At 42.1% G+C, this 19,492-nt stretch overlaps 1 protein-coding gene across 1 annotated transcript in view; it reads left to right on the forward strand.

The window, feature by feature from the left end:
* Positions 1-19,492, forward strand: part of SETD1B (SET domain containing 1B, histone lysine methyltransferase) — a 136,568-nt gene that overhangs the window by 97,862 nt on the left and 19,214 nt on the right. The window contains exons 11-15 of the mRNA XM_082261769.1: positions 4,840-4,945; positions 7,431-7,895; positions 9,182-10,733; positions 13,744-13,903; positions 14,463-14,594. Of these exons, the coding sequence (XP_082117895.1) occupies positions 4,840-4,945; positions 7,431-7,895; positions 9,182-10,733; positions 13,744-13,903; positions 14,463-14,594 (2,415 nt within the window). The remainder of the gene's footprint in view (positions 1-4,839; positions 4,946-7,430; positions 7,896-9,181; positions 10,734-13,743; positions 13,904-14,462; positions 14,595-19,492) is intronic.

The raw sequence follows: 19,492 nt of genomic DNA on the forward strand, positions 1-19,492 counted from the left end.
CTGTACCCAGGGGGTATACTCCCACTTCCTGTTATAGGCACTTTGTTTTTTTTCTGCCTAGTCAGGAGTAAGGACCTAGTTTCTTGAGGCTTGGGGGTCTCCCCTTGTTTATTTTCGGTGGCTAGAATTTTGGAGTTGCTCCAAAAAGGGGTTGATCAGCGCTTGACCTTGGAAACCTTCAAAGGCCTTGGCGATTTTCTTTAAATCACCCTTTGGCTATGCACTCCTAGATTCATACTGTTTATTCAGGGGGGCGGTCACTTGGCTCCCCCGGTGAGGTCTCCGTTGCCTCTGTGGGACCTCAATTTGGTGCTGTCGGTTCTTCAGAATCCGCCTTTTGAAAATTTTCGTGAGATTCCTCTACTCACTTTGACACAGAATGTAGCCTTCTTGGTGGCTATTACTTCTGCATGTAGGGTGTCGAAGTTGGCTGCGTTGTGTTGTCATTCACCTTATCTGACGGTCCACAGATACAAAGTGGTACTTCGTCCCTCTCAGTCGTTCCTTCTTCTGTTTCTGGTTTCCATTTAAATGAAGACCTTGTATTGCCTTCCTTGTGTCCTAAGCCTAAACACCCTAAGGAGATTGCTTTACATTCTTTGGATCTGATTCGGGCAATCAGGGTCTATATGGCGGTGACTGAGTAGTTTAGGAAATCGGACTCATGATTTGTCCTTATGGATGGACCTTGTAAAGGGCTGGCTGCATCTGCTGCGACCATTTCCAGATGGATCAGGCAGGCGATGGTGCAGGCCTATTCCATTAAGGGTAAGGCTCCTCCTTTCCCTGTTATGCTGCATTCTACAAGAGTGCTTAGTGCCTCTTGGGCCTTTCGCCAACAGGCGTCTGTGGTGCAAGTTTGCCAGGCGGCCACCTGGTCGTCTGTAGACACTTTTACAAAATTTTACAAAGTGGATGTGCTGGCATCTGCAGACGCTGCCTTTGGCAGCAAGGTTTTGCAGGCTGCTGTTTGAGAGGACTAGTCCTCTTTGAGGGTGTATTTTTCAGGTGAGCTCCAGTTGTTCCTGGTTGAGCTCTTGTTACCTGGTTGGCTAGGTTTAGCCTTTTTTGGAATTTTTTCTGAGGTGTTTTTTCCTACCCCTCATGTTTAACATTGCTTTGGGACGTCCCAATGGTCAAGAAGATCTGGAGCTGTGTCTGTCAATGAACGATGCTCTCTGATGTTCATTGACGGACACAACTCCAGATCTTCTTGACCATTGGGTTATGCTGCCCCCTACAGGAGTAGGACACTAGGCAGGGAAAATCTTTACCACACCTATGGGGCAGTCCCAGGAGGTATACTCCCTCTTCCTGCTATAGACACTCAGTTTTGTTGCAAGCAGTGTCAGAAGAAATGGAACCCAACTAAATAGAGGGGTGGATGCTGTATCTGTCAATGAACATCAGAGAAAAGGATTTTACAGTAAGACAAAAATACATTTTTTCCTAGTCATAGTATGTTAAGCATCTTTATCTTTTGATATTATTCATTTTCTGGCTAGCTGATTGTGTAGCTTAGAAAGTCTTTCTTAGACAGTCATGCCTAGACCTGCCCTAAGGACACATAAGGTCGCATGACAAGTCACAGCCTATTGATTTTAATGGCACCCATTCCCATCTATGGCACTTTGAAAATTAGTGACTTTGAAAAGGTGCCTGCACTACTTTGATGCGACTTTGATCCAGTGTGTAATGTTGGATCAATGCTGCATTTAAAGTCGCACTCTAAATTGCACAATTTAAAAGTTGCACTAGTGGAAACATAGCCACTAGGCTAGAGTGCGACTTTAAGTGCAGCTTTGATCCAACTTTATACTCTCTGGGTCAGTCATATCAAAAGTTGCATCAAAGTAGTGCAGGTACCTTTTCAAAGTCGCATAGATGGGAACAGGTGCCATTGAAATCAATGGCCTGTGACTTGTCGTGCGACTTTGTGTGTCCAAAGTCACACTCGTGGAAACGGAGCTTTAGTCTGTGTTTCCACTATTGCGATTTAGAGTGCGACTTTGATCCAACTTTGCACTCTCTGGATCAGTCGCTTCAAAAGTTGCATAAAAGTAGTGCAGGTACCTTTTTAAAAGTTGCATAGATAGGAACGGGAGCCATTGATTAGTCACACTACTGAAAACGTAGACTTTGTTGGGTCGCCTGTACTATGATCATTGTAGACTGAGCTGAGACCTCAGAGCTACACTGACAGAACCCCAACCCCCCCCCCCCCCCCTCCCGTGTCAAGCTTTCTTCTCCTATGATAATCTTCATTATCATTATCAGAACCCCCCCCCCCGTGTGAATTATTTCTTAATTTTCTCATGAATTAGGATGTACAATGCATCCTTACTGATGAGAGAACAATGGGCGGGAACCTATGGTCAGCTCCTCCCATCCTGTTTACACCCACTGACTACACATGAACGGTGTCCCTCCCTAGAAGTGATGTCTAGCTTTCAGTAACCGCACCCACTTGCTGCTCTTGGACTCAGGAAGAGGGATGGAAGTCATGTGACAGCACTGAAGGCTGCAAAATAAAGGTAGAAAAGCTGTGATTTTTTCATTTTGACAAATAAGGCTGAACTCAGCTCACATTATTGATTGCAGGGGAGAATTGAAGGCATCATGCTGTACTTTCACTTTGATGATGGTGGTTTGTGCACTACAATTTATAAGTCATTCCACCGATTTTTTTAATGTTTTTTTTTTTTAAAGATATATTTATTAAACTTTTTGCAATTATTGTACAAAAAAATTAAATGGTAAAAAAAAAAAAGAAAACAGTAACAACTTAAATACAGTACAACCTAGCTATGCCTCCCATGTCACAACAGAGAACATTAATAGCACAAACAATGGCGATGTACATGAGACTTCATTACACATAGTGGTGAGAAAATCAGAATTCCATTATAATGCCAGCAGTGTCAAAGTACAGGGACCCATTCTAAGTGTCTGAGTCTAACATTGTTAGGGTAAGAGGACTGGACACTCACTTGTGCCATAACTTTTCAGAGATGGAGCTTTTTTTTAAGCTAAAACATGAGCTTATATAAGGGTAGACGGTCGTTTATCAACTGGAACCAAGTGGTTAGCTTAGGGCAAGTTGCTCCTTTCCACGACAGAAGGATGGTCTTCTTAGCAAAGAACTATAAAATTCATAGTAGACGTTTAACATGTGCAGGAACAGTCAGTTCACCAAAAATGTCTAGCAAACTGTTTTTGGGATGCAAAATATTAGGTAGGGCTAAAACAGTTGACAGAATCTTATTTCGGACCAAAATGCATGGACTATAGGGCAGGACCAAAAACAATGTACAAGTCAGACTCCCTATTTGTGCTCACGGGTGGGCCTCGGCAAGGGTTGACCGCTTCCTCTGCGACCATTTCCTTATGGATCAGACAGACTGTGATCCAGGCCTATTCCGTCATGGGTCAGGTTCCTCCTTTCCCTGTCCAGGTGCACTCTACTCGGGCACTCAGCGCCTCCTGGGCCTTCCTTCATCAGGCCCCAGTGATGCAGGTTTGCAAGGCGGCCACCTGGTCGTCGGTGCACACTTTCACAAAGTTCTATAAAGTGGATGTGTTGGCATCTGCGCATGCTTTCTTTGGCTGCAAGGTTTTGCAGTCTGCTGTTTAGAGGACCTGGTCCTATTTGAGGGTGTATTTGGTTTTTTTTTCAGGTGAGCTCCAGTTTTGGTTGAGCTCCTGTTTACCTGGTTGGCTATAGTTAGCCTTGGAAATTTACTTTTCGCTGTTACCACTCCTCATGTTTAACACTGCTTTGGGATGTCTCAATGGTTAAGAAGATCAGGAGCTGTGTACGTCAATGAACGAAAGAGAAAATGGGATTTTTGACTTACCATAAAATCCATTTCTCTGATGTTCATTGACGGACACAGCACCCACCCCTCTGTGGAGATGTAATTCTTTTGACACTGCTTGTAACAAAACTGAGTACCTATAGCAGAGAGCGGGAGTATACCCTCTCGGACTGCCCATAGGCATAGCCAGATTTTTTTCTGCCTTGTGTCCTACTCCTGTAGGGGGCAGTATAACCCAATGGTTAAAAGATCAGGAGCTGTGTCAGTCAATGAACATCAGAGAAGTGGTTTTTAGGGTAAATCAAAAATCCCATTTTTCCCCCACAATAATGGTACTTGGTGGTTCAAAATATTCTAGACCAAACTTGAAAAAATTAATTTTTTTTTAAATTTTTAGAAAACTACTAGAAAACTTACTTTTCCTTTTTTCCCCTTAAAATGCTAATAAATTTCAATAATTCTCAGAGGTCTTTAGGGTCACAAGAAAGCCCTGTTTTCCCCAAAAAGAACAATATATCACTTTTTATTATAAGTTATAGACTCATGAACAGACACATTGCAGAAATGTGAAAATATGGTCTGGTCCATAGGTGGTAAACAGATGTGAAAGCCGATGTGGATAATGAAAGCACAAGATGAAAGTCTATTTTAACCATACAGTATTGCACATCGAGAACCACTGAAAATCTTCTGTACACAAGCTGATCTCGTCAAGCTATCAACATTTTTATAAAATTAGATAAATAGAGGGTGAGGGATCCCTGTAAATATCAAAAGGAAAAAATACTTTAGTTAAAATATTAGCAAAAGTATTCCCTTTAGAAATTACAACTTAAATTTAATAGTGAATTTTTTTTTATTTTTGTACAATTTTCATTTTAATAAAAATTTAAAAGTTTGGTATTTATTAAAACTGTGTGCAAATTAAATGTTTTTAAATGCATATTTAAATGAGCAAATCTGTAAACCTACATTGTGATTTCTACACACAAAACATTTTTTTTTTTATTTCTGTTTATAGGAACTGCTTTTTAATGAAGGTGATGATCACTCATCATCATCGTCATCTGAATCGGATGATGAGGAGACCAGTGGGAAGGAGGAGGATGATCAAGATTCAGATGATGGTATTTGCAGCAGTAATTTTTTTTTTTTTACAAGAAAAAGAAAGTATTTTCATTTAGCTTTCTTTCTACAACTCTGGCGTTTTATCAGGGTTATGTATAATACCGTATGTATCTTCATACTCATTTTATGCTTTTGACAGAGGTGTGCCTTTACAGAAAACAACTCAATGCATTGTAAAAGAAAAAAAAATTGTAAACTGTTTTCCTGTTTCACATTCCCCTGGCAGAAGGGCGACACCGTTATTTTAGCTCTGTGGATTCCTGTGTCACCCCTTCCCATCTTCGGCCTACTCACTTAAGTATATGGGAGTATCAACACAGATGAAGTTCTGTCTGTAATCCCCAGTGCCTGATAACATACTAGTTTGTTGTAAAAATATTATATTGCAGCTTACCAGTTCTCATATGTGGTGGCTGTATTTGTTGTTATCATTTTTAATGCCAGCTGTATTCGTTTTTCATTGTTCAAGCTAAGAACTTTTTTTGGTAAGTACAGAAAATAATTGCTGACCTTGTTAGAAATGAAGTGTTCTTGTTACTTCTATGCAATTAGCTAGAAACAAAAAATGTTTTCTCTCTCATATTTGAGGGACACAGGAAGTCATTAAGCCCCCATTTACACTTGAGCATTTTTATGGTCATTTCCCTATGCCTGACTTCACCCGACTATACAGAATCCCAATCAAATTGTTCCTGTACACACTTGTATGCTTAGTTGCCCTATGCTGTACACCATAGGCTTAAAAAAGTACTTGAGATGTTTTTTTTAGCGTATTCAGGCATTTTTGGTCCCATAGATGTGTTTTTGTGCCTATTTTATTATTATTCAGGATTCCAATTTCGCTAACAGTTTGCGCAGCGCTTTACAACATGAGGGCAGACAGTACACTTACAGTACAGTTTAATACAGGAAGAATCAGAGGGCCCTGCTCGTTGGAGCTTACAATGTAAAAGGGATGGTCAAATAATACAAAAAGTAATAGCTGTAGGGGATGAGCTGATGGAGAAAATAAAATTACAGTTGTTAGGTGGAGGCAGGACAAGCTTCTCTGAAGATAGGTTTTCAGGGGTTGTCTAAAAGAAAACAAAGCAGGAGATAGACAGATTTGGGTAGGGAGTTCCAAAGAAAGGGAGAGGCTCAGGAAAAGTCTTGGGGGCGAGCATGGAAGGAAGTGATGAATGATCTAGAGAGCAGAATGTCTTGGGCAGAATGAAGAGAGCTATTTAGTTGGTATTTTGAGACTAGGTTAGTGATGTAGCTGAGGGCTGAGTTGTGGATGGCTTTGTAAGTTGTTTTTAGAGTTTTGAATTTGATTTGTTGGGTAACCGGAAGTCAGTGAAGGGATTGACCGAGAGGAGTAGCAGACATTGAACTTAAGGGGGATATGTTTGGCAGCAGTGTTCATGATGGACTATGTAAATATAATCCAATGAGGAGAGAGTTGCAGTAGCCTAGGCAAGAGATGACCAGGAAGTGAATTGGAAGCTTAGTGCTGTCATTGATTAGGAAGGAACGTATTTAGGAGAAGATGTTGTGTAGGTTGAGGCAGCAAGCTTTGAACAGTGATTGGAATGGGACCGTAAGGAGAGTTCAGAGTCCAGGATTACACCTAGCACCTTGGCATGCATGGATGGGTTGATAGTTGTGTCATCGATCTTGACAGAGAAGTCAGGGGAAGAGAGATGCGGGGGGGGGGGGGGGGGGAGATATTAGGAGCTCGGTTTCGGATAGATTTAGTTAGAGGTAGTGGTGTGACATCCAAACTGATATCCTCTGTTAGTAATTTAGTGATGTGTGTGGAGACTGAATGAGTGAGCTGAGGGGTAGAGTGTAGAAATTGTATTGGGTCAAATGACCCAGGGAGCATGTGGGAGGAAAAGGAGGGGTCAAGAACAGAACGTTGGGGGACCCCGACAGAGAAAAGAAGAGGAGGAAGTAGAATTGTAAGCACTGCTAAAAGTGACCAAAGGTATGGCATTTTTTGAGGAGGAGGGGTGGTCCAGTGTATCAAAGGAAGCAGATAGGTCCAGGAGTAGGAGTACAGAATATTGTCTATTGGCTTTAACTGTTTAAAAAAAAAAGGGGGTCTTACAGTGTGGAGCAATGTGTGTGTATTTTTATATTACGTGCATTATTGCAATTCCTCAGTTAGATGAGGATTTGAAAATGGATATATCATGAATTTCTGTATACTCAAATAGTGCATTAGAAACCTGTCCTTTTTTTTGTATTTCACAAGATGTATTTAAAGAAATGGCGGTAAAGAAAAATGTTGTGTTTTTTATTACAAGTAAGATTTTTTTGGAAAAAAAAAAAAAGATTTTGGCTTTTACTTAAATATGTGCTGACTTAACAACCCCCTCAGTGAGTAAGTGGAAAGAGGGTTTCTGGACAACCTGTTAACTTTTAGGATTAAATAAATTAAACAATGTTTTCCTGTGCCTATTTAAAAACATTCTGTAACCATTGGTTTACTTTCTCTAGAAGATGCCACCAGTGTGACTTCCTCTAAAGCTCAAATAGATTCCTCAGATGAAAGTGAAGAGTCCTCAGAGTATGAATCTAGTTCTGAATCTGAAGAAGAAGAAGAGGAGGACGACTCTGAGTTGGAAGAATTAGTTTTTGAGGAAGATCAAGATGAGGAGGTAGATGTGGAGCAGGAGGACTCTGCAGAAATTGACCGAGATGATGGCATGTCCATTCAGAGTAGTCCAGCCAAGGCCTCCACTGAAGAAGAGCAAAGAACCGAAGAAGGTGCGGTTGTGGAAGACTTAACACCATCAACGGTGGAAGAAGTATCGGCTGTGGGTGATAGATGCCTGGACACACCAACTGCTGATTCCAAAAGTGTATTGGAACACATCACTGTGGGAGAAGTGCTACCAGAGAAACCAGTAGAAGATGAAACAGAGAAGGATATTGAGAAAGCTCCATCACCATCAAACCAAGGTGCCGCTTATGAAAGTGTGTGGTTATATCATTCAATAGTGGGTTATGGAAAACTTAGAATATATTTCAGTTTTGACAGATAAGAGGTTGTACAGTTAAGCTAATTGTATTAAGTGGGACTGGTAGTTCTGTAATCTTATTAGGTCAGTACTTTTAATAGCAGACACTAACAGGTCATTTCGAATATGTGTATTAATTTTCTCTTTTATTAGTTTAGTGTTTAAAGTGGAGTTCCACCTAAAAGGAAAAGCTCCGCTTATCTGCTTCCTCCGCCCCTCCAGTGCCAAATTTGGCACCTTTTGGGGGGTAGGGGGGAGCGAATACCTGTCAAAAACAGGTACGCGATCACACTTCTGTGTAAGGGCACCGCGGCGACTTAAGTCATTTGCAGACCTTCCCCCTGCTACCTTCTGCGACTCGCACATGCGCAGTAGGAAACAGGCTGTGAAGCCGCAAGACTTCACTTCCTTTTTCCCTTAGTAAAGACGCCTGCCCCTTCAGACGATGGAGCGGTCAGCTTTGGGTGCCGACATTGCGGGTTCCCTGGACAGGAAATTGTCTTTATATTAAACGTCAGCAGCTACAGTATTTGTAGCCTGTAGTGGGAGGACCTGCTGGGTCCCACCAACACCTCTACTCTCTGCACATGCTATGTGCTGCACAGTGATTATGTTAATGCTACATTTAGGGTCCTTTCACATGGTCCGCCTCCATGCTGCTCAGCAGGGGATCGATCTGCCGATCCCCGCTGAGCAGGCAGGTGACAGCTCGCTCTGTGCATGAAGAGGGAGGTGTCAGAGCCCCACTGCTCTCTATGGGGGAATCGGATGAGATCGGACCGCCTATCCGCTCTCATCCGATTCGATCCCCTGGACGGATGGAAAATAGAGTTTCCATCCATCCGGATTTCACGGACAGGATCGGAATCGGATAGCAGTGGGTGTCAGCGGACATGTCTCCGCTGACATCCGCTGCCCCATAGGGATGCATGGAGGATCCGATCAGATCTGCCTAAAAAAACTGACAGGCAGCTCTGATCGCATCGTTCGTGTGAAAAGGGCCTAACAAAGTAAAATCTGGGTTTGTAAATGCATGGGGTAAAGGTATATTGTTTGTGTCTATTAAATAATGTATTTCAATTAAAATTTTTGTGCTTGGAGTTCAACCTTACCAAGATTTTTTACTAAGATCCTAATGTGCTCCTTTTCATCTGTTTGGAAAATGTTTGTTTTCCAAGATTTGCGCTTGGCATCATGACAACATTTTATGTTTATTTTTTATTTTAGCTATTGCAGATTTAGCTATTGAAGATCCTTCTGAAGTGTATGTAGAACTCCGCCTAGAGCCAGTCCTAGACATCCCAAATGAAGAGGCTCAGGAGAATGTGGCTATTCGTCCTGCAACACCTACTGGAGCTTTTGGTGAATCCAGCTTCTCTCTTAAACCTGAGGAGATTCCTTCAGATACTCTGCAAATAGCAGCTAAATTACCTCCCTTTGTTGCAGAGGAAGAGGTACTCTGTCCTCGCACGCCAGGACGAGATGCGGCATCTCATTTGGATTCTGAGGTCCCTCTACCAGCTGTCCCCAAAGTAGCTCTTACTGCACTTCCTTTACTCCCTCATAAAGATGAGGAGCCAGCAGTCCATCCTGAAAAGAACTGTGGGCATTTAGCAGTCACAAAAATGCTATCTGAGGAAGAGTTGCCACGTACACCAGGCAGAGAATTCTCTGGCAAGTCATCACACCTTGGGAAGTCACAGAGCACTGATACTGTCCCTGCTACGCCTGGTAGTGATGCACCTCTTACAGGTAATAGTCTGACTCTAACTTCCCCCCACATTCCTGGAAGCCCATTTTCATACCTTTCTCAGTCCCCGGGCATAATTAATAGCGGCATTCCAAGGACTCCTGGAAGAGACTTTAACTTTACTCCAATTTTCCCTGAATCTAATGCTATGTTTCCTTGCCACCCCTCAAACAAAAAGCCCTCAGTTGATGAACCTGATGAAAACTCATTTAAAGAACCAGCCAGTGCTTCCATAATTCTGAATAGTGTTCCTTCACCCATCCCATTTGCTAGTCCCCCAAGAGGGGATCTTCAGAAGGACAGTAGTTTAAATGTTGATGATCTGGAATCATCTGTAACTCCAACATACCTTACAGAAGATAAACTATTAGGTGAAGAGAGTGAATGTGAGCTCTCTAAAATGCATCTTCCTTCCATTGAGGAATCTTCACCCTCACCTACACTTCCTACAAGTAAAAGGAAGTCTGGGAGGCCCAAAAGGCCACCTCCTGCACTAGCAATAGAAGATAATGTTGGCAAAAACTCAGAAACCCTTCCTCTGGCTGCATTAACAGAAATTGCCCTGGGTAAGGGTGTGTTTGATCAAGCTAATGAAGTCTGTGGAATTAAAGATCCAGCAGCTGTTCCATTAGATTTCAGGGACGAGGAACACCCTAATATTCCAGTGTATGAAGCCATAAATCAGAAAGTCCCATTAAAGGAACTTGAGAACCAATGGAAGGAGGAGAGACGAGAAGGGGAAGACTATAGCAAATTGAAAAAACCTAACTGGAAGCCTAAAAAAAGATTTGATGAAATATCTGCTATTCCTTCTCCTGAATTTTCTCCACCCCGATCTCTCTTTAAGCCTCGCTCAGAGTTTGAGGAGATGACCATTCTGTATGATATATGGAATGGAGGAATAGACGAAGAGGATGTCAAATATTTGTGCATCACTTATGATAGGCTGCTACAACAGGACAATGGCATGGACTGGCTTAATGACACTCTTTGGGTCTACCATCCTCATATCCTTTACTACAAATTACCGTATATTAGTCTGTGATAATGAGGTGGAACATTAAAAGGTGCCGTGGCTTTTAACCACCTTAAAGAAGAGTTTTGGGCTGATTGTCATATATTTTCTTGCATTTTACTGTATGAGTAAAATGTATTCTCTCATTGCATTACATAAAGTTTTGTATACTGTATGATTGGTGTGGCCAAATTGCTCTAACAGTGGGCGAAAGGGGCATATTTAAAAAAAAAAAAAAGCTGAGCCTACTTCCCCTGTACTTAGCCACAGTCCTTTTTACCCACAAAACACTTTAATGATTGTGCCACAAGCAAGAATGTAACAGACATGTACACACCTCTGCACACTCAATTTAATAAAATTAAACTGTTCTATTACCTAGGCTTTTCTACTTACAGCCTGCCTTGAAGAACTTCAGGAGTAATGTACTTAGTGTGCAATAGTAATGAGCATAGAACGTAAAACACAGTGAGGGGAGTTTTTAAAACGGGAGCAGACAGAATCTGGAGCAGTTGTGCATGACAGCCAATCAGCTTCTATTTTCGGCTTCTTCAGTTAAACTTTAAAAATGAAAGCTAGAAGCATATTGGTTATGAAAGCTAGAATCTGATTGGTTACTATGCACAGCTGCTCCAGATTCTGGCTGTTCCAGTTTTGAACATTCCCCTTTATATCGCTAGTACATGGGGCAGGAGTACAGAATGCACAGCCACACAAATTATCCCCTTATCCCCAAGCCTTGATCTCCTTTAGTGTAGATCTTCCCTAATCCCCCTTCCCTAAGCACAACCCCCCTTTCCCAGCACAAACCCTTCAGCCCAGACTATACATCCCACTGTACCTTGCTGCCTGCAAGCAGGCATTCCTGTACTGACTCCACCAACTGAAACACCTCTGCTTAGCACCCCTGTAGCTCAGACAGAAGGCTCTTGGAAATGTTTGATAAGGTAGTGAAAATCCACAGGATATAGTGAATTTGTGTCAAGGAATTCAATGGAGTAAATGTGTGGATTTTGCAAAATGTAAGATTTCAAACAAGATGGTTTAGATTTAACCTAAGACTGAGCCAGCCGCCCCCACCCCCTCCATGGCCCAGCGCTCCGGTGAGCGCTGGAGGGGCAGAGCAGATAGGCTGTGACTAACATTCACCCCTCTTTGCTCAGAACGACGGGGAGAAATGAGCAATCAGCAGTGTTTGATCTCTAAGTTTTCAGCCTTAGGGATGGCGGGAGATAGATGCAGCATCAATGCGACCTAGGTTAGTATGATTAAAAAAATTCCATACTTATTTTAAATTGGATTGGTTGCTGTGGACAGCACTGATTCAGTTTTATTTACAGAAGACATAGTTTATGTACATGGGGTTTCTGTACAGAAGGAGAGACATCCAGTACTGCGCCAAAATTTAAAAAAAAGCTGTAAATTAAGAATATTTTCAGAAATAAAAGTGTTAACATTTTATTTTTATCAGTAAACAAAATGGATAGTAAATGTACAGAAGAGAAATGCAAATCAATGTTTAGTGTGACTACACTTTGTCTTCAAAACAGCATCAATTCTTCTAGGTACACTTACACACAATTTTTGAAAGAACTCGGCAGGTAGGTTGTTCCAAACATCTTGGAGAACTCACCATAGATTTCTATGGATGTACGCTGCCTAAAATCCTTATGTCTCTTCACATAATACAATAAAGACTCAATGTTGAAATCAGGGCTCTGTGGGAGCCAAACCATCACATCCAGGGCTCCTGGTTCTTCTTTACACTAAAGATAGTTCTAAATGACATTGGCTGTTGTCCTGCTGCAGAATACGTTTGGCGCTAATTGCACACCTCGCAAATTGTATGGCATGATAGATGTGTATCTGCCTCTATGTCTCAGCATTGAGGACACCATTGATCCTGACCAAATCTCCAACTCCATTTGCAGAAATGCAGCCCCAAATTTGCAAGGAATCTCCACCATGCTTCACTGTTGTGTGCAGACTCTCCAGCCCTTGGCAAGTAAACTGTGTTTTTCTACAGCCAAATATATAATTTGACTCATCAGTCCAGAGCACCTGCTGCCATTTTTCTGCACCCCAGTTCCTGTGTTTTCGTGCAAAGCTGAGTCGCTTAGCTTTGTTTCCATGTCCTATGCAAGAAAACATAGGAACTGGGCAGAAAAATGGCAGCAGGTGCTCTGGACTGATGAGTCAAAACTTTAAATATTTGGCTGTAGCAGGAGGCAGTTTGTTTGCAATAGGCTGTAGATCGGTATAATAATGCGAGTCTACAGGCAACAGTGAAGCATGGTGGAGGTTTCATCAAGGTTTGGGGCTGCATTTCTGCAAATGGAGTTGACGATTTAGTTCGGGTCATTGGTGTCCTCGATGCTGACCAATGCAGGCAAATACTTCTCTATCATGCCATACCATCACGGAGGCGTGTGATTGGCCCCAAATTTATTCTGCAGCAGGACAATGACTCCAAACATACAGGCAACGTCGTTAGGAACTATCTTCAGTGTAAAGAAGAACAAGGAGTCCTAGAAGTGATGGTTTGGTTCCCCCAGAGCCCTGATCTCTGCATCATCTAGTCTATCTGTGATTACATGAAGAGACAGAAGGATTTGAGGCAGACTATATCCACAGAACATCTGTAGTTAGTTCTCAAGTTGTTTGGAACAACCTACCTGCCGAGTTCCTTCAAAAACTGTGTACATGTACCTAGAAGAATTGAGCCTGTTTTGAAGGCAAAGAGTGGTCACACCAAATATTGATTTAAATTGCATTTCTCTTCTGTTCATTTACTTTCCATTTTGTTAATTAATAAAAAAGAAACTATTAACACTTCTATTTCAGAATCATTCTTAATTTACAGCATTTTCTTTCACCCCTGCCTAAGACTTTTGCGCAGTATTGTACATTAGGTGAAAATTTGTGTAATATTTTTTTGTAAGTGTTCTATGTTGGCTGGTCTATTTCTTTTTTAATTTGAAAAATGTTTCTGTGCATATTCCTTAACATTTCCCCACCAACCAGTGTTTTTTCCCCCAAAAAGAAGAAACGGGATGATGGACTTCGGGAACATCTTACAGGCTGTGCTCGTAGTGAGGGCTATTATAAAATTGATGATAAGGACAAACTTAAATACCTCATTAATAATCGCTCTTTGGCTGAAGAGCCTCTGAATGATACCCAGGTAGGTGATGCTTGTTACTATTTATAAAAAAAAAATGCTTTACACTGTAAATCACTAACAATAGTAAAAAGCCAAGAGCTGCTAAGTAATATAGAAGTGGGACCATTGTAAAATTTATTGATCTAAATTTACATTCCTGATTAAGAATTATTAGAAATTTGAAGAAAAAGTTATAAGCACTCAGCGACTGTCCTTTATATTGGTTACATTTTTTTTTCTGACCCATCCCATTCTTTCAGTGCCTTACCTGGACAGGATAACTGTAGTGAGGCTGCCATTCCTGATGATCTTCTCAAAATTCTAGTGGCCTGGCTGTATTTGGTTTTAAAACTGGAGTCTCAGACCCAGTTCATGCATGCAGATAAGAAAGTCAGCGTAAACTCTTAACAGGTTCTTTGGCCTTAGAAACCGTTTTTTATCTAGTATTTGGTACTCGCCTATTTTTCTTGAGTCAAAAATGTAATATGTAACAGATGTGTAGTAAACATGCACCTCTAATGCTCATTCTGCAAGTTACCTGCACACACTTTGTCAGTGACAGCTCTGTTTCACTACCTAGGGGAAGAGTATTCCTGCTCAGCCTCACACCTCCACCAGAGCAGGCTCAGAAAGAAGATCGGAACAACGCCGACTGCTTTCTTCCTTTACTGGAAGCTGTGATAGTGATCTGCTCAAATTTAATCAGCTGAAGGTATGCAACCCTTTGTTATTTCAAATATTTTATGACTTCCTCCTAGACTTCCCAGCTGAATAATGTTTCCTTTTTTTTTTTTCGATTAAATAAATATTTTGTCTATATCTTTCACACAGTCCGTATGTCAGTTTTTCAACCCATTTTTTTGCGGATGAAAAACGGACATAATGCATGTCAATGGGATTGCGGATGTCAGCGGATGGTAATCCACTGACATCCGATTTGCGTCCTTTGCGATCAGTTCCGTTTTTTGGAACGGAAGAGAACCCTATTTTTCTTCTGTTTAAAAAAAACGGAACGGACGCAAAAACGGATGTCAGCGGTGTCATCCGCTGACATCCGCAATCCCATTGCCATGTATTATCTCCGTTTATCATCCGCAAATGGATGGGATGATAAACGGACACGGATGACACAAGTGTCATCCGTGTCCGTAAAAAAAAAAGTGCTGGAGCACATCAAAAAACGGTCCGCCCCGTGTGAAAGGACCCTTAGTCTTGGTTCTCATCTGCAGTAGTAAAAGTCTGATTATTTGTAAAAGTCCATAATGCATGTAATGCAGTTGTGTTTTTATATAACAGTGGTGCGGATCACGGTCCCGACCTAAACCAAGTGACGTTCCTGTTCCGGACCGTCGACCGACAATCTGCATCTTCAGATCCCTGCTTATCAGCATTCATTGATGGCAAGGATCATTGTAAAGGGGCACTCTGATGGGCACACCTGATGTAAAGGGGCACTCTGATTGGGGCACCTGATATAAAGGGGCACTTGATGTAATGGGGCACGCTGATTGGGACACCTGATGTAAGGGGGCATTCTGATTGGGACACCTGATGTATGGGGGCATTCTGATTGGGACACCTGATGTAAGGGGGCATTCTGATTGGGACACCTGATGTAAGGGGGCATTCTTTAATTTGACAATTTTTATTAATTTTTATATACATACAAAAAAAAACAACTAAGACGAAAAAAAGAAATTTATAGGACACAAATACCAACACATATTGGTTCATTATGGTATCTGCTCTCAACAACCACACGGGAAGGTGAAAAAAAAAAAAGGGCCCCCCTTACAGAAAAGGGGGGGAGCATACCCCTAACCCAATCTCCAAAAAACGTTGGGGTGCAAAATATAAATGCCCATGTTTATCTGGTGTATACCAAATGGTCAAGTCACTAATGTGCATACGTGCCACCCGCCCAATTCTCATCAACCCCCACAACGGGGTGATGATGAGTGAACCAAAACAACCTCTATACCACTTAAATCATGAGGAATTGTGCACAAACCAAAACAAAAAATAACATGAGGAAGAAGGGAGCATGCCCCTATTATACTCATAAAATCATTGCAAATTACAAATAAATATTATTATAGTTGTGAATTAAATGGAATTAACTACACCGTTAATCCCTACAAAACAAACACAAACAAAAGACTGTGTATGCCCTCTGTATTATACGTGTACATACTACATAGTATATCTTTGACCAATGCACAGGACATTTTACACCAACCACGGACTCTGCTACTGTTTACAGCTCACTTTCACTCTCAACAACGGACGTCTATTCAGTGTTTAGCAGAGTGGATGCACGTAAGGCAGCTGGCCTGGATGGCATACCGGGACGTGTTCTCAGAGCATGCGCTGGACAACTGGCACAGGTTTTTACTGACATTTTCAACCTGTCACTGGCCCAAGCCACAGTACCAACATGCCTGAAGACCACTACTATCATACCAGTGCCCAAGCACTCAGCTGCTGAATACCTGAATGACTTTCGCCCAGTTGCACTCACCCCCATTGCTATGAAATGCTTTGAGAAGCTGGTCCTGAATCACCTGACTGCGGGTCTACCACCTACACTGGACCCACACCAGTATGCCTATCGCCCGAACAGGTCAACTGAGGATGCAGTTTCTACAGCTCTTCATTCTGCTCTCACCCACCTGGATAAGAGTAACACATACGTCAGAATGCTGTTCATTGACTTTAGCTCTGCATTCAATACAGTCCTCCCCACTGTATTGATCACTAAGCTCAGTGAACTGGGTATCTGCACCCCTATTTGCAGATGGATTCTGGACTTTCTCACCAACAGACCTCAATCTGTTAGGTTGGGAAACCAGGTATCCTCAACCCTCATTCTGAACACTGGCATACCACAGGGCTGTGTTCTGAGCCCACTGCTCTACTCCCTGTTCACCCACGATTGTGCTCCTCTGTATAAATCCAACATCTTTATCAAGTATGCAGATGACACCACCGTGGTCGGCCAGATCGAAAACAATGACGAATCGGCCTACAGAGAAGAGATTCGTAATCTGGCAGTATGGTGTGCCACCAATAACCTGACTCTCAACGCCACAAAGACCAAAGAGCTTATTGTGGACTTCCGGAAATCCAACAGCGGGAGACATCTACCAGTCAACATCAATGGAACCGAGGTAGAGCGAGTCTCCAGCTTTAAGTTCCTGGGAGTTCACATCTCTGAGGATCTGTCCTGGCAGCAGAACACGTCAGCTCTGGTAAAAAAAGCACAACAACGCCTGTACTTCTTGAGATGTCTCAAGAAATCTCATCTGTCCCCAGGGATTTTAACGAGCTTCTACCGCTGCATCATTGAGAGCATCCTGACCTACTCCATCACTGTATGGTACGGAGGCTCCACTGTGTGTGAACGTAAAGCATTGCAAAGGGTGGTCAAAACCGCTCAACGCATCACTGGCACTCAACTACCTACCATTGAGCACCTTCACCACAGTAGATGTCTGCGCAGAGCTCACAACATCATCAAGGACCCTTCGCATCCCAGTCATAAACTGTTTAACCTCCTTCCATCACGAAGGAGATACAGAAACTTGCGCACCAGAACCAGCAGGTTCAGGGACAGTTTTTTTCCATCCACCATCATACTACTGAACTCAACACTACACCGTTAATCCCTACAAAACAAACACAAACAAAAGACTGTGTATGCCCTCTGTACTATACGTGTACATACTACATAGTATATCTTTTCACTTCTCAGTACATCTGCACTATATATATTTGTATGTATCTTTATCATTACGGTACATTCTGCCCAACATTTCACACTCATCTGTGTATGTAGTGTATGCATGTATGTGTGTATGTATATATATATATATATATATATATATATATATATATATATGTGTGTGTGTATATATATTTTTTAATTTGTAAATATGCTAGATGGTTATCTGCACTCTTGTACGACTGCTACATTTTGCCATTTCTGGTAGATGCTAAACGCCATTTCGTTGCTGTGTACCTGTACTATGCAATGACAATAAAGTTGTATCTATCTATCTATGTATCTATCTAAATACATCCCCGACACACCATTCTCAAAAAAAAAAAAAGGGGGGGGGGAATGAGAAAGGGAAAAAGAGGGAGAAGACGGAGGAGGGGAGGGGTCCAGACGGTAATTCTTCATGTTGTATTTAAGAAAGTTTCCGTACCAATGAAGTGCACCCATGGCAACCATCAGACTCTGGTCTCCTCCTCTGTGTTTTTCAAAGAGGATGTAAGTTCCTCCATCTTATGGATCTCTTTTACTTTAGAGTACCATAGCGCCAGAGTAGGCGACTGGGTTTGTCTCCACAAAGCAGGTATACACGCCTTTTGCAGCGTTCAAAAGTCTAAGTGTCAATGATTTTCTATATCTTTTTAAAGAGCTTTTCGTAAGATGAAGTAGACATAAAGCAGGGTCATCTTGAACCTCAACTGCAGTTAGCTGGTTGATAACTGAAGCAATTTTTGTCCAGAACGCCTCTATGGAGGGACATGACCAAAAAATGTGTAGCATAGTCCCTTCCTCCGATCCACAACGCTAACATCTGTCCGAACAGTTCTCATTCATTTTATGCAGCACCTCAGGGACTCTATACCACCTGGTGAGTATTTTGTATCCCGTTTCCTGGGATTTACTGTCCATAGAAGATTTATGGACTGTAGTAAAAATCTTATTCACCTGCCTGGGAGTCAGGGATACTGCAAGCTCACGTTCCTATTGACGTATAAACGGCAACTGTTGACCTTCTTGGTCCTCCGTCAGCCATGTATAAAATAAAGATATCAAGTGTATAGGCGGGGCATCTGAAATGCATATCTTTTCAAAAGGGATAAGTTACGTGGAACGTACCTCTTTTGCTGATATGTCTTAAGAAAATGTCTCAGTTGATAAATACTGAAATGATCTAGATCAATATCTGACCATGCTGTTATTTCCTCCTGGGTAGGTATATGGCCTCTCTGCCACACATCAAATATACGGGTTTTGCCAACCTGTGCCAAGCGTCGTATTTTCGCGTTCATACATCCTGGAGGAAATTCCGGATTACCCAGAATAGGTATCAGAGGGAAAGGAGCTGGGGCTATTTTAGGGTACTGTTGAATATGTCGGGTTTCTCGTATTGTCGCCCCCTATAGTGGGGTGTGAAAGAATCTTGTCCGTGGAAGTGTAAATCGACCACGGTGCTGGGGGGGTCAGTTGGCCCGTCTCACCGACTTCCAGTCCAACCCAACGTTTATTAGCCATATTACAGCTCCAATCCACTACCCGTGTCAGTGGAATAGCCCTATAGTATCGAAATGCATCCGGTAGCCCTATCGTCCCCTGTGATTTTGTCAAAGATAGGGTCTGTAACCAGATCCGCGGGGACCTATGGGTCCAAATAAAGAAGCGAAACATCGCCCTAATCTGTTGAAAGAAAACAAGGGGGATTGCAATTGAAAGGGCCTCCATTACATACAGAATCCTGGGTAAGATATTAATTTTAAGTGCATTACACCTGCCGAACCAGGTTAGAGTTAGTTGCTGCCATATCCTCAGGTCGGCTTTAATCTTCCCTAATAAAG

Source organism: Pelophylax lessonae (genome assembly GCF_965119305.1).
Source record: "Pelophylax lessonae genome assembly, chromosome: 1".
NCBI lineage: Eukaryota > Metazoa > Chordata > Amphibia > Anura > Ranidae > Pelophylax > Pelophylax lessonae.